The 15,722-nt window shown below is 47.4% G+C and overlaps 1 protein-coding gene across 4 annotated transcripts in view; it reads left to right on the forward strand.

The window, feature by feature from the left end:
- POLH (DNA polymerase eta) overlaps nucleotides 1-15,722 on the forward strand; it is a 156,656-nt gene that overhangs the window by 50,290 nt on the left and 90,644 nt on the right. For all 4 annotated transcript variants that reach the window (XM_069608831.1, XM_069608832.1, XM_069608833.1 and 1 more), the window contains exons 7-8: nucleotides 9,134-9,253; nucleotides 14,786-14,909. In XM_069608831.1, the coding sequence (XP_069464932.1) occupies nucleotides 9,134-9,253; nucleotides 14,786-14,909 (244 nt within the window). The remainder of the gene's footprint in view (nucleotides 1-9,133; nucleotides 9,254-14,785; nucleotides 14,910-15,722) is intronic.

A 15,722-nucleotide genomic window follows, 5' to 3' on the forward strand; every position in this document is an offset into this window, starting at 1 on the left:
GGAGGACACAAATACAATAAACAGCATGAAGCAGAGATTCCCCCTGAAATGGGAGAAAAACACTCTAGAATACTTGGAGTTCACCTGGCAAGGAAATTCGAGGATTTATACAGACTAAACATCCCCCCTCTTTGGAAACCACTAAAAACGGACCTGCTGAGATGGGATAACCAGGAACTATCGTGGTTTGCCAGGATAGCAGCGGTAAAGATGACCCTTCACCGCGCCTACTATACATGACCAGTTCAATACCCGCTGAGATCCCGCCAGAGTTAATCAGAACTTCAAAACGCAGTATATAGCTTCATATGGGCGAAAGAGATCCAGAATACAGAGATGCATACTGACCCGTCCCCCACTCCTGGGAGTCCCAGATCTGGGCAGATACATCATGGCAGCACACTTGGCCCCTATACTCCAGTGGGCTAAACCAGCCGACACCCAAGGATGGAGAGGCATAGAACAAGCATCCACACAGAGCTCGATAACCTCGATAACAGCGCTCCAAGCACTGTACCCCAAGGCCTGCAAAGCAGAAGGAAAATTACTAGGAGCCACTAAAACAGCCCTGAGTAACGGACAGCGCAATGCAAATGAAAAAGATCAAACGAGGGTTGGGCCCACTATCCCCAATAGCACATAACATAGACTTCACCCCAGGCTTGAAGAAGACATTTTGGGAGGGATGGAAAGGCACATGCACCCTGACACTGCAGGACATGTACCAAAACGGTAACCCCATCCCTTTCTTAGAATGCAAAAAAAAATTCGATCTGGGGGAAAACGAAAGGTTCAGATACATGCAAGTACGACATTGGATCTCCCACCCGTCAGTGAAAAGGGCGGGAACAAGAGCAACAGGCTTGGAACTAACAATGCAAGAGGGGGAACCAAGGAGGGGGATATCCAGAATCTACAGACTGCACGATGGGGCACAACCAACGGACAACCTAATATATAAAGAGAATTGTGGAAAAAGATGTAGGAGAGTTGATAATGGAAAGAGAGTGAGACCAGATATGGACAAGAGCCCATAGATCCTCCAAATGTACAGCAATTAAAGAAGCTGCATATAAATTATGCTACAGATGGTACTTGACCCCCCCTGACCTCCCCCACAGATTACACAAAATAAACACAGAGTATCCCCCAAACTGCTGGAGACAACGTGGAGGGAGAGGAGATCTATTCCACATGTGGTGGTCATGCCCCAAGGCAATTTCCTATTGGAAGGAGATACTGGGACACATGAAAGACATTACTGGCAGAGACTTACCGCTCTCACCTAATGTGATCCTGTTGGGAGCAGAGGCAGAGGGTTTATATGCAGCATCAGGACACATGGCCACTCTAATAGCACACTTACTATCAGCAGCACGAATGACATTGGCACAACAGTGGAAAACGCTAGAGGGCCCGACGACACCACGGTGGTGGGTGAAAATATGGGGAGTAATGGCAATGGAGAAGGTAACTGCCATAAGAACAGGGACATACCAGAGATACTTGTCCATATGGTCCCCTTTTAGAGACTTCGTCGGAGACAGGGAAGCCCATTTCTATAAACCACGGTCCCTCAGAAATATAACGATCCCCTAACAACCCAGAACCGGGAGAAAGGGAGAACGAGAAACCCAGAAGGAGGCAACAAAGGACTTAGAAACTCAGTAGATATGGCCGTGGGGGTTTGGGAGAGGGAAGACCTAGGGGGGCAAAAAGGAAAACCCTGGAGATGCAGGACAATACACAATATAGCAATAAGAGTAAATAGGACTATGTTGTAAGAAATGTTATGTTACAATTACTAGGTTTGAAATACGGTATCGCCGAAGGGAAAATAAATCTGTTTAAAAAAGGGAATAATGGAAAAGTAAGGGGGGGGAATTGTTGAATTGTTATACTCAAGAACCTATGAATGAAAGAAATGAACACTGACTATAAGACGAATGCTTGCGATACTACACTGGTTTACTCAAGCATGCTTGTAACCTATGCTCTTGAGAAGAAAATGGAAAATAAAGTTTATTTAAAAAAAAAATGGACGCTGAGATGTGGACTCACAGAGAGCCGAAGTGTGCAGAACGTCCATTTTAGTACTACCTTGTGCTTCCCCGGAACAGGTGAAGCCCCAGGAACAAGATTCCAGAGGGCGCTACTTAATGAACGCATTGGTAACCAAATGGCTACCAGGAGGTTAATTGGGCTACCAATGCAATAAATTAGCTTGAACCCCTGGAGAATCCAACATTAAATTAATGCTGCCACCAGCTTACTCCCTAAAACCAATGCAGAGTGATATAATCGCTGCACGGCACAAATGGGGAGCTTCGGAATAACCCCTGGGGATTGGAGGTTTGTGGTCGAACCAGGGCCATATACTCAAAATAAGCCTTAAAATATTGCAATGGCAGGAAAACTACAGTAGAAGCCCCCTGAACCCCAAAAATAGATCTGTGATATAAAAATGGGGAGAAAGCATAATGTTTATACGGCCCTGAATAAGTAGCCTTTGAAACTCCTGCACCCCCACCCTAAATGGAAATTCTGTCTTGGCAATGGGTAACACAGCAGAGTAGTCAGACTTCGCTTTTAGGATTGGATGGGCTGGTTCCAGAGTACAGTCACATGCCCATTCAGAATAAAGTATATAAGACCTATGATAACATATATAGATTGTTTCAGTGTTGCATTCAATTTTCTTTTTTTTTTTTTTTTTAAACCTGTCAAGGTAATTAAAAACGTACCAAGAGTAGTATAGAGTGGAAAACCATAAATGGTAAGACATTGATTTGCCCTTACTTCAGGACAGGAGACTAACCTAACCGGTAAATACTGGCCCTATACAAGTCCTAAAAAGGAGCAATAGCATTGTAGGAAAGGGCCCAAAAGGTCAACAAACCAGCAAGTACATGTAACGTTACATTCCTGGGACTGAATAGTTCCTGGTTCACTACTAGCCGCCCGTGGTTACTGTAACCATGTTTCCCTATGCAAGGAGTAAATTGTAGCAAATCATTATAGTGCAATCTATAATAAATCACTGGTACAGTGTGAAATTATACTTTATTCTGAAAACTCCAGGGGACTTTGTGGGACCTGGGAAACTGTCTTGGGTCAGGTGAGCACCTAAGCAAGTCACTTTGAAAGAGTTTAAGAAGTTTCCAAAGTTCTCTCATTGGAAACGGAGGGCAAATATAGGGCTACCAAATATTTAGGGAAAAGTAAGGTAAGTTCTCCTTTTAGGGCCCCAAGAAGAGTTCATGCCCAAGGTTTGGGAACCAGCAGGCAAGGAACAGCTGGTTGATGAGGAAGCACACATTTCACTCTAGACGGTATGATGGAACGGTGGTGGGGACTTCATCCACCCATAGCTACGAGACCCAGGGGAACTACAGGAATTGGAACCCAACCCCCATTACATGAAGTCCCTGTGCTTGAATGTGAAGAACTTGGTCCATGGATGGCAGGTTCACAGGTGCATTTAAGTGTTGTGTTTTAGGTATGGCAAACCACAATTGGGGGCCAAAGAAGAGGGGACTCGAACCCAAGACCCAGCATGGATCAAGATGACCAAAGGTACAACTGGGCAACTGGACGAAAAGCCTTCTATGCAGAATACTATGCAGCTAAGAAGACTGTAACAGTGCATGGAAGGTTCTTACCAAATTTCTAGCTCGGTGGATCCAGAAAGGGCAGCCAGCCAGCAAGGAATGGTCCTACAATGGTGGCAATGTATTTCTATCGCGCTCGTACACAAGTGTTTCAGAGCACGACAAGACAAGGGAGGGGAACAGGGGCGAAAAAAAGAACGATCTTACTAGGCCCAGTGACATTGAGAACGTGCAAGTACATGGGAGAGGGAGAGGGGAAAAGTGCATTGAAGGGAGGAGAAGTGGAAAGTGCGGAGCAAAGGAGAAACCGATTAATAATAAAGGCAACAAACTGTGGTAGTGGAGCCAGCAAGTGGCAAGTGCTGGGTTTAAGGCAGCAAACAGGGTAGGTCTGAAAAGTGCAGTAAGAGAAGGGGGGGGGGCTGTAGGCGGTTCCGATACAGACCCCAGTATAAGTGGTGGCCCGGAGTCAGTGCGGGAGGGTGGCAGGGTGAGCACGTACCTGGACCCTGAGGACAGAGGGTGGCCAGGTGCATGGCGCTGAGCGAGAACAGATCGGCAGGGGAGACGGGGGTGGGGGAGGGTGTCAGAGGTGACCCAGGATGTCCCAAATACAGAGCAGGGGCAAACCACTCGATTACCAGGCCATGAAGATTTCCCACTTTAAGGCACTTGGGCCAGAAAGGGTTGCCAGGGAGGCAGCAGCACAGACCAGGAAGATGCCCCAGGAAGGAAGGAACATCAGTCCAGTCAGCTTGGTTCGATGGCCGCAAGCAGAGGAAGAGCCCAGCATGGCATTGGCATTTAACCTGCACAGTGAAAGGAAAAGGGATCCATGATCCAGCCAGTATGGTTGCATCAGGATCCAGCAGTAGCATTTTCCCCCACGAGTTCAGGGCTCAGGAATGTGCAGGTCTCCCACTGATAATGGGTTCACACACCTGCCACCTTTTTCCTTTTAGGGATGTTACCTCTGTGTCTCAAGTTCTTATGGCTTATTGTAAAAGTTCCCTCCTACTGCCCAGAAAACCTGCTCAAGACCACTTCCAGTATCCTGTAGAAAGAAAGCCTCAGAAAGCCCAACGTTTATTTTATACTGAGACGAGGAGGCTGAAGGGAGCAATTCAGATCCATGATGTCGAGATCTACTGTAGTAGTTAGGGGTGCTTGACAGGTGCAGGGAGATTTAAATGGTGGAACCTGAATGAACACAGCTACCTGGGGAAGCCGTGTCTGCTAAAGGTCTATCGAGGGACTGCTGAGCCTCTGTGGAGGGGTCCTTGGAGCCAGCCGGCTCAAGGCAGAAGGAGGAAGGCTGCAGCAACCGGTGTGCCACACTGGGACCGCACCAGAGGAAGAAGGCAAGTCTTTTCGCCAGCCGCAGGAACTGGAGAACAGTGCATCAGTCACAGGAACACGGAGAGAGGCTCCTCCACCTGGCGTGAGCCGTGAAGGATGAGGAAGCCGACGAGTGAGGACGGTGGACACGAACACTGTAGGCTGATCACCGAAACGCTGCTCCCTGCTTACCGTGAGGGAACCGACCAGCGCTGCAGAAACTGAGTTCTGGAGAGCGAGATTGGCACACTTGCGCGCTTGGGCATCCATACCGAAGAACGTTAAATAATTGTACATGGAATGAAAGGGAATCATATTGGGAGGCAAAGCCTGAGGGACGTCCAGGGGGAGAAGAAAACCCCTCACCTCGTGAACATTTGCAAAACATTAACGTTTACGAGTCTGGGATTCGTACCCAAGGGGGGAGCAAAGCCCGAGAGAGGGGAGGCTGAGAGAAAGAGAGCCCATCACCTTGTAAAATGTTGCCAAACCACAGGCTTGTGTGTGTGTAAAGTGCACCAAGTTAAGAGCCTTAGCAGGAGATTATACCAGGCATGCACATGTCTACAAGTGTGTGTGTAACGTGTACCACGTTGAAAGCCCTTCCAGGAAAGTATACAAGGCCAAAGCTAAAGTTTGCAATTGTAGAGAATGGACCACCCAAAGAAGTCCTGGCACAGGAATTGGGTAAACCTGACCGTGATTGAAGTGTAAGAGAACCTGGCGGGGGAGTTCACCGGGTATCCTGTATAATTGGAACTTATATCTAATGGAATACAAACTGTTTTTAACCAAGTAAGTTTTGTGCCTTTTTGGAGTCGTGAGAAAACTTGAACATCAACCTGGGGAGGCGTCCATTGGTAACATTTGTGTTGGAGTACATTTATTTCGAATGGATTGTGTCCTCCAACGTATTCCTCATCTTAGATGTATTCCATCCAGCTTTAGCTGCTCCTGAAATTTTTTCTCGGCAGAGGGTGCCGTGCGTCGATGTCGTCGAGTCGATGGTCCCCCGAAGCCCTCCGTCGAGGGTGACCTCATCGGGTATACAAGTAGCACGCACGGCGCCCGTTGGCCTCAGTTCTGTTTTTCCCCTTCTTGCTCTACTGTGTAGATTGTGCCGGTAGTCAGGTATCAGCCTTGCGAGAGTTGAAGTGGCAATAACCCGGAAAATCTACAGAGGGGTAGGATGGGTGGGCGATGAGGAATACGTTGGAGGAACATCCAATCGAATGAACGTTACCAGTTGGTAAGTAACTTGTTCTTCGATTGGATTGTGTCCTCCAACGTATTCCTCATTTTAGATAGACTCCCAAAGCAGTATAGAAAACTCTGGAGGAGGGAGTAGATTTTTGATACCATTATATGGTGGAGTATAGCACTGCTTTACCAAAAGCAAGCTCCATAGACTGGGAAGCATCCAGACTATAGAATTTTGAAAAAGTGTGCAGCGATGACCAAGTTGCTGCTTCACAAATGGATTTTATGGGAAGACCTCTTTGAAGGGCTGTCGAAGAGGCGATGCCTCTGGTGGAATGGGCCCTTAAGCCTTCTGGTGGGTCTTTTCCCGCCAATCTGTAGCATTCTGAAATGCAAAGCACAATCCAACGTAATATGGTTTGTTTTGACACGAATTGACCCAATTTCCTCCCGGTGTAGCCAATGAAAAGTTGATTATCCACTCTAAGCTTGGAAAGCCTAGAAATGTAAAAGCTTAGCGCTCTTCTCGGGTCCAACCTGTGCAATCTTTCCTCCTCCTTACTAGGATGAGGTGGAGGGTAGAATGCGGGTAGAACAATTTTTTGATTTAAATGAAAATCGGACACAACCTTAGGCATAAATGAGGGTTTAACCCTTAATACCACTCTGTCCCTATGGAACACAGTATAGGGTGGCCCAGAAGACAGTGCCTGCAATTTGCTCACTCTTATGCCTCTTAGATGTAGGGACAGTGAGGCATTTTCCAACTGTAGCCACAAATATGACTTCTATGTCCGCCTCTCATTCCTGACTCCTCACAGAAAGTTGAAACCCATGGAAGCCAGCAAAAATGTTTAGGGGGATCCAGCGAGTTAGGGAGTCAGAACCCCACAAATTAAATTCTGCCCTCCACTAAGCCAATACCAACTCCCAGCCAATTCATTGACCATCATTTTACAGTTCTTGGTAAAAGAAAAAACATTTTCCAGAGAACCTTATTATCCCCACTCTGAATTGTGTACCAGGTAAATATCGTTTTCAGAAGGCTATCTCTTCCCGGTGCTGCTATCAGTTTCAGAATGATTGTGCCACTGCTAGTCTTCATCTGGGGTCCCATTTGGGATTTAATTACCTGTTTGGTGGTCCTCTGTTTGTCCAGCCAGGGTTCGAACTAAGAGTCCATTTGCACTGCCTTGGCTCTAAATCCTTCCTTCCCAACTGTAAGTGTGCAGGCTCCACTATCCCAGTTTTCCAGCCTAGACTCAAGCGGCATGATCTTAGTTGGAATTTAGCAGAAGACTCTAACCTCGACCAATTCATCAGTTGTATTCTACAATCATTTTTTGTGCTCCGATGCCATTGCTCACTTTGCTGTCCCTGTTACTTATGAAATTCTTTGATATAGCTACTAAGTGGGGGTGCTCCAACAGGGGGAGTCTGGGAAACTCTCTACCTGCACTACCAGTTGAGACTCTCCCAGGGGCCATCCACCCAAGAACAAGTCAATGGGCTGTGTTCGTGCTGGTAGAGAGTTTCCCAGCCCCCCCCCCTCCTGTTTTGCATACCAAGTAACTTTGGGTCTCACCCTAAATTACCAGGGGACTCCAGACGTGGACCCCTTGCTCACTGCACTTAGAGAGACACAGCTTCACCTCACTGATGATGCCCAACTAGGCTGAAACGCGTGTATGGGGTTGCTGTGGTACTCTTGTGCAGAGGAGAATTGCCTAGCATTTCGGTGCTGGACTGCCCCCTGGCCAGGACAAAGACTGATATGTGGGGATATTTCTTCTCCGTGAAAAGAACAGTGAGCTAAAGACTTGGTTGAGACTCTCCAAGGGGCCAGCCACCCAAGAATAAGTCAATGGGCTGTTTTTGTGTTGGTAGAGAGTTTCCCAGACCCCCCCACACCCTTTAGGTACAGTTTTATTGTTGGTGGTGTAGTGCCAAGTGAGAGATTAACTGTGCTGTGGAATGTGATGGTGGTGTGAATGTTGTGGGGTGTCTGCTCTCTGTCATGGTGACCACTGGTGGTCCCAGTACTTGCAGTACACCAGGGAATACAGTCACCAGTTGGAGTTCCTTGTCCACAGTAGGTGAGGCTGGTGTAAACGCCCCATTGCCCCTTCAAGGAACCAGACTTAATTGCCACCCAGTGTGTTCTGCCCTTTAATTTCTCCTGCAGCTGCCACTTGTAGCAAGACAGCACTAGAGTGGCCGTGCTGGTAGCTGTCGGTTCAGCTTAATGGAATTTCATGTTTATTTTATATAGTACAGAACTGGCGTTAGTTTAAACAGAACATGTATATAAATAGAAACAGGAGCACATGAGTTGGGGTGCATGGAGAGACGTGTCGGAGGTTCTCGTGTGACAAGGAGGGGGTGCTGATTAACTGAGCAAAGCACAGGAATATGTGTGTGGGATGCATGCATGCATTCATATATGTATGGGATTTATAAAGCCACGTCTAGCTGGTAAGCAATTTAAGGGACATACCTGGGGGGGAGAGGGGAGGGCGTGGGGTTAAACATGGGGTACACTGGTAGCAGAGGAACTGGGTTGGGGTAACGGGACATACTTCCATGGTGAAGCTCTGGTACCTTTGCAGTGCTCCTTAGTCCCACCCTTGTCAAAGTGTCTTGAATTTAGGTAATTCGTTGTGCATATTGTTTTGATTGGAGTTCATTAGTATTTCTACCAACCTTCCCCTTATGAGAGGGCCAAAGATCATTGTTCATAATACAACAATATTGCTTGGCCATTGTTTATTGGCCCGCTACGGCACTACATATTTCTGGTCAAACTCTTCCTAAGTGCAGGATCTGAACCCAAGGACCACCAAGTAACCAGACGGATCCTTTGCATGTCCTTGATCTCGGGAGTGTGGGCACAAGTGGGATACACAATGACTTGCAGGCTGTATTCCTCTTTGAAGGCTTTTTATTCAGTCTTTGGCCTCCCTCTCACCTTCTCTCTTCGCCAGTCGTCACCTGGGAGGAAAGCTTGGCGTCTCCATCACTGAAGTCCTGGGGATTGAGTACGTGGGTCAGCTCGTCCAGTTCAGCGAGTCCCTGTTGCAGAACCATTTTGGAGACAAGACCGGGTAGGTGAACAGCTCTTATCATAACCATGCCATTTTATAACCAGCTTTCACAAAGCCAGTAGTTTCATTTTTTTATATAGTGAAAAGATTTTTCAGTGTTGACAGGCATTGGTATTATATGCCCAAGTACTCCCCATTTTCCAGGTTTAAGCATTTCATCGCTCTATAGAATCCACATTAATAAAATTTATATTCTCGGCACTCCTCATATCACACACATTGCTATCATGTACCAGGTATTACCATCATATGCTGTGCACCCTCATATGCCGGGTAATGGCGCTGTATGCTCTGATACCATATGCCAGATTATGCCACTCTTTATGCCCATTTTGCCTCTCTGTTCCAGGTAATGCCTTCAAATGTCCATGATGCCCAATACGCAGCAACAAGTGTCAGGGGTTGTTGTTCATACTCCTTGCTCAGAGGAGAATTCTCAAGTATGTTGGTGCAGGGTGTCCTTGTGGGCAGAACCAGATTGATATGCAAATGGATATCTTCTTTAGTATGGCACAGAGAGCTGAAACATGGTTGTTGATCCCCCAGAGTGTGAGTACTGATCCACAAACCAGATTATTTGGATGTGTTCTTTCTCTGTAGAGGGGTGGCCACATTTTTGCAAACCCTCAATTTTCTATATATGTGCAAAATTTGCCCAGGTACGCTTGCAGGTTGGTATATTCCCATGCACGACAACACTCCTGCCCCACTCTTCTCCCTGGCAGTGGGAGAAGAGTGTGGGGTCTGCTCTGCCCCACCGTACCCCTAGCCTCACTGTCAAAGTCAGAGGGGTGCTTTGGGGCATGGAGTACAGGGACAATGTGCTTCTCGCCAGAGTGAGCAGATGACAGGACAGGGAGGTATTGGAGCCTCGCACCTGACTCTTCTGTTGGATAAGTGCCCTGGGACACATCTAATATCCGCTACCTTCAGTAGCATTTATGTTGGCCCCATCCAGGTGGTCATGAAGCATCTTTCAAGACACAAAACTAAATGTGTGATTTCAAATACTGAAGTATAAAGTGAAAGCATTTTGTTAATTGAGAATTCTTTTCTATGGGGAAAGGGGTAAGATGGGAACCAGTGCCATAATTGTAAGATGGATCTGGAAAGAGGTAGATGGTAGCAGTACAGCTTTTATATCTCCAAAGAAAGTATTTGGTTTTTGGCATTCTCTTGACCCATTTATGGGGCCCCTAAATATTTTGCTTTCGTTTTGCTGGCTCCTCTGTTTTTTTTCTTTTGTGGCCAGAAGTACTTGTACTGAAGGCCCTTGCCACTACAACCCCTTATGATGCGCTGCCCTAGATCCCATCTGTCCACTGGGGCATGGGTGCTTTTAAAGCTCCCCATTTTACTCCCAGTGTGATTCTATCATCGTGCAAGTGTGTTGTGGTAAAATACAGCTGCCACCTGCCTTCCCCATATTACTAGCCAATGATATGATAGCCGTTGGGCTACTAATGCATTAAGGCCCTGCTCCCAACAGTTTTGTTTTGGACGGGGAGGAGGGGATTGGGGGGGGAGGTGAGACGAGGCAGTCCTAAAGTGGCAGTTGTGGAGATGTGTGCTCAATAGGAGCACAGACCTGCATCCTCTCAAGTGGTTTAAACTGGGTGAGCCTGGTTTTCTGCCTCGTACATGCCCAATATGCATCCTGTGTGGGGTGAACCTTTGCGTTTGGCAGTGTATAAGGCCGGCCTCATTGCCTGGCTGTCGAAACCTATGTGCGTCTAACGTGTGTGTGTAATTTGAAGGCTGCCTTAGGTTAACTCCTCTGAGTGTGCTTATCTAGGGGGCCCTTAGCGTTCTTCGGACAAGTTGATTCTTACGTGACTTGCTGGAGGACTTATTAGTGGGACCTTATATCCTTTGCCCTTGCCCCGATTGCTTCTCAATTCTGCTGGAAGTCCTTCCTGTAATGTTCCTTGTTCCCTTGTTGGCCACTCCCTGCCCCCAGCCTCTCCCGGTCCTCCTTACTGGCTGGACTGGCTTTACCATGCTGCTAGTGTTTCTTGGTCATTGCGGTGCTGCATGCCTGGCAAATCCTCATGGACCTCATTGTGGGACTGTTCTTTGTTGGCTGGCTGCCCAATCTTGTTCCTTGATATTGCTGGAGTCCCTTGGTCGGATACCTTCAACTTCCTGGTGCATTCACCCCTCCAGCTGATGCTTCTGGCTGGTGGTTCATCCTTCTGGGAACTCTGATTCTTCTTTTCTGGTTTTCGATTGCCCCTTGGTACTGAATCCTTTTCCCAGCACTGTAACAGGTATTCCTGCCTCTGTGACTGGCGCCATAAGTACTTGCCTGGGTCCTAAGCTATTTCTTGCAATCTTTCTCAGGGGTCCCGTGTGTCCAGAAGTAGTGGATTGTTGAGGTCCCTGACTCTGGGGGAGTACCATTGGTCAGAATCCTGTTTGGCACCTATCCTTACCCTGCTGACTGGCTCTCAAACCTGGAGCTCTTCCAGAGGGTCTCCTCCATTATTCTCTGGCGTTGATTGTTTCTTTGGCTACACATGTCGGGTAGAATAAGTACTTAGTTTCGTTTCTTTATTTGTACCGCGCACCGAACCCTCGGGTAACTGGGTGCTTCAAGCTTATACAGAGGTTACAAGTTTGTACAAGCATGACTTGACAGATAATACAGTTTTACAAGAGTTATAGGAGAATTCGGGAGATTTATACAAGAGGTTTTTACAAGGTGAATTGAGACAAAGGCAATATACATGGGGAGAATACAACAACAAAGAGAAGTGCAGGGTGACCAGGGGTTACAGTTTTTGGTCGAAGAGGGGGCCCATGGGAGGCAATGTCAGGGGTGATTACATCAGGCTGGGTACCATGGCAGTGTCGGGGACCGAGCAGGTATGGAGCTTCCCTAAGAGCCAGCTTTTGACTTTTTCTCTGAAGGTCCAGAATGCGGATTCTGTCCTGAGGCTGAGGGGGGAGGGCATTCCATTGTTTGGCAGCTAGCACTGGGAAGCTTGCTCCCCCAGCTCTTTTCAGATGCAATCTTGGCACGGCTAGGCAGTGTGAATAGATGGTCCGGGTAGGTCTGGCTGGTTGGTGTATGTTGAATTTAACAGCTAGGTATTTGGGGGCGGTGTTTGATAGGCACTTGTGGGTATTGACTAGTGTGCGCAGAGCGATTCTGTCCCAAACTGGGAGCCAGTGGGTGTAATTTCTGAAGCTGGAGATATGCATGGACCTTGGTATACTTAGAGCTGCTCTTAGGGCATTATTTTGAAGGACCTGGAGTTTGTTGAGGTTCCCTTTGGACATGCCTAGGTAGAAAGTGTTGCAGTAGTCGGATCTTGGATAACGCTAGGGCCCTAGCTAGTGTGATGCAACTACTAGGCGAGAGGAATTCTTGCTTCTTGAGGGACAGTGTGGAGTCTAGGTAGAGTCCCAGAGTTTTGATCTCTTTGGCCACTTTGATTGGGTTACCATCAATGTTGATGGAGGCATAGCGGGGGTCTAGTTTGTTCAGGCGGTTTTGGGATCCGACGATCAAAAGCTCAGTTTTATCATCGTTGAGGCAAAGGCAGTGTTCTGCCATCCACGCCTGGATTTCCAGGTAGATCTTGTTGATTCTTTTACAATCATCTTCAAGCTCCCCTAGAGGCTGATGAGAAGCTGGGTGTCATCAGCATAGTTGGTGTATGTGACACCCAGGTTGTCAAGGCGATCGAAGAGGAGCTGAGTAAAGATGTTGTAAAGTGTTGGAGAAACGCACGATCCTTGTGGTACGCCGCAGTGGATGGGAATCGGATCCGCAGAGGCTGAGGGTGCAAATATCCTGGTGGTGCGGTTGGACAGTAAAGATTGTATCCAGGTAGAGGCGTTGCTAGACAATGCAGCTGCTCTAGACAGATGATCAGTAAGGATTTGGTGGTCGACCAGGTCAAAAGCTGCCGACAGGATTAACAGCAGGAGCATGGCAAGTTTACCGTTGTCCTTAGCCTCGTCATTCGGATTTTGAGATCAAGGAGGGCGGTCTCCGTTCCATGTCTAGGCCTGAAGCCAGATTGTCCAAGTCCTAGTAGGTTGTGATCCTCCAGGTGTTTCTGAATCTGGCCACTCTATCTAGGATCTAGATACTGGCTTTACCCCACATGGTGGCTTGCCTATGAACTTTGCCATGTTCTTTCCTGTGGGGAAACTATTACAAACTTGTTAACACCTCCTAAAGTGTATAAAATGGGCATTTACCTGAACTCTGACATTTTCTGTGGGTCCCCCTTGAGTCACAGGAATTTTACACCAAAGGCTGGAATATTAGCTTGCCCCTGGTATTTATTCAGGACTTTAAAAGTAATGTATCACTGAACTGCACATTTTGTTTAATCTGATTTCTAGGAGTGTAGAGAGACGATGTAGCTCTTGTAGCATAAGTGTAAATGTGTTTGGTATCGCGGCCCTTTGGCCGTTGGTGAAATTTGATATCTTCTTCCCTATCTGCGCCCTCCCACCTGCTCAGGCCCCACCATTGCTTGCATACATTGCAGCGTACACAATAGTTGGGGGTGTAATCTCAGCAGATGTTCTGTGGCTGATTTCCCCAGTCACCTCTTCTGTAGTTTTTGAGTCTGCTCCAACTCAGCAATTGCTTTCCCCTGGTTTTTATTTCTCTTTACAATGTGTATTCTCTCCCATACACACACACACTCCCATTAAGGATGAGATGCTGAACTGCTGCTTTCAAGTCAAGAGCCTCAGTGAAACCATGGCCGGTTATCTGGCAACACGGGTGAAAGTTGAGTGTGGGGTAAACGGCACATCATTTAAAGGATGTGCATTTATTAGAACAATTGAGAAAGTGGTGGGGAGAAGGGGCAAAGAGGGAAAAGAGCAAAATCTTTTTCATTCGGCACCTCAGGAGAAAGGGGACAAAGCTCACTGTTAGTTAATACGCAGAGAACACACGAGTAACGTATGCCTGACATGTGATGTAAGTGCCCAAAAGGCCAGCGAATTATCCGCATTTTTGCACTGTGCAGACGTCCTTAAATCTGCAGCTTAGCTTAAGATGATGACTGATGAATTTGTTCAGATCTCTTTACCCCTTCGAAAGACAAAACTCAGTTGTAAATGCGACCTACATCAACCTGGCACCGGGGAGTTCTAATGAAACAGACTTGCTCTAATAGGTCACAGGGAGCGGGGTGGTCTGTGTCAGCACAGTAGATGATCTGTCTGGCTCCTTCCAGTAAGTCACCAGAGAAACCTTTATCTAAGCCAGCTGAAAGGAGATCCTCAAAAGGAACTGCAATGGACCCTTCTATCAAAGTGAAGGTTGTGCACTGCAGCAAAGCATTGAAGCTTTAAAATAACTAAAAGGCAAAGTGCACCGGATCAGGCCATTTAGCGGGAGTCTGTTTTATGAAGTCACCGGAAGCCGCCTTCTGGTGTTTCTAGCCACCGTCTCTCAATTGAATGTCCCGTGCTGTCAGGGATCCGAATAGCAGAACAAGCCTGTGCGCTCCCCATTATGGTCTAACAAAAACCGCCCTTTCCCTCCCTCTGCAGGTCATGGCTCTATGATCTGTGCCGAGGGATCGAGCACGATCAGATCAAACCAAGGCAGCTGCCAAAGTCCATTGGCTGCAGCAAGAACTTCCCTGGGAAAACTGCGCTGTCCACCCGAGAGCAGGTAAGTGATCGCACTCAAGGCACGCCTGATAGCTGTGGACTGCCCTGTGTGATGGGAGGTGCTGGGGGAGTGGGGTAGTCTAGTTTCCACTAGAGAGGTGCTAAATGATAGCATTTGAGGCATACTTGATAACTGTGGACTGTCCTGTGGGGTGTAGCGGTAGTCTAGTTTCCAACCGTGAACAGGTAAGTGACTGCACTCCAGGCATGCCTTTTAACTCTGGGCAGTCCTGTGTGACTGGGGAGGTGGTAGTCTATTGTCCACCCGGGGACAGGGAAGCGATTGCACATGAGGTACCCCTGATTACTGTGGCAGTCCTGTGTGACGGAGGGTGGAGGGTGGGGGGGCGTTTGGTAGTCTAGTGTGCAGTAGGAAGATGTGAGGAGACGTTTCTCCCTTTTATACTCTTATGTGAGCCCCTACATGTTTTGTTTGTATTTTGTGATGTCCTTTCGTACCCAGTGAGTTCCAGCCACATCTCACTGGGGGATGCATTTCACATCTGACATCTTCCATCCTGCAAAGGGGTCCGTGAAGATCTTGCACTGGCCTACCTCTAGCAGGTCCTCCTCTTCATTTACAGGGGGTATTTGGCTCTGAATTGCTTGTAAGGACCTTGGTGCAGACTTCTACTTAACCTCTAACAATTAACATTGTCCTATTGTTTCCAGCGGGTCAGTAGGAGGAGTCAGACATGTTAAGGACATTCTGACTTTGTGTTAAACTGATAGAAAGACGGCTTATCTTTCCCTGCTGCCACAGGGGTTTCACTGCCTATCTAAAGCGCTCTAAATGTACCAGTGATATATTAAT

Source organism: Ambystoma mexicanum, chromosome 4q (genome assembly GCF_040938575.1).
Source record: "Ambystoma mexicanum isolate Mex_15411 chromosome 4q, UKY_AmexF1_1, whole genome shotgun sequence".
Lineage (NCBI taxonomy): Eukaryota > Metazoa > Chordata > Amphibia > Caudata > Ambystomatidae > Ambystoma > Ambystoma mexicanum.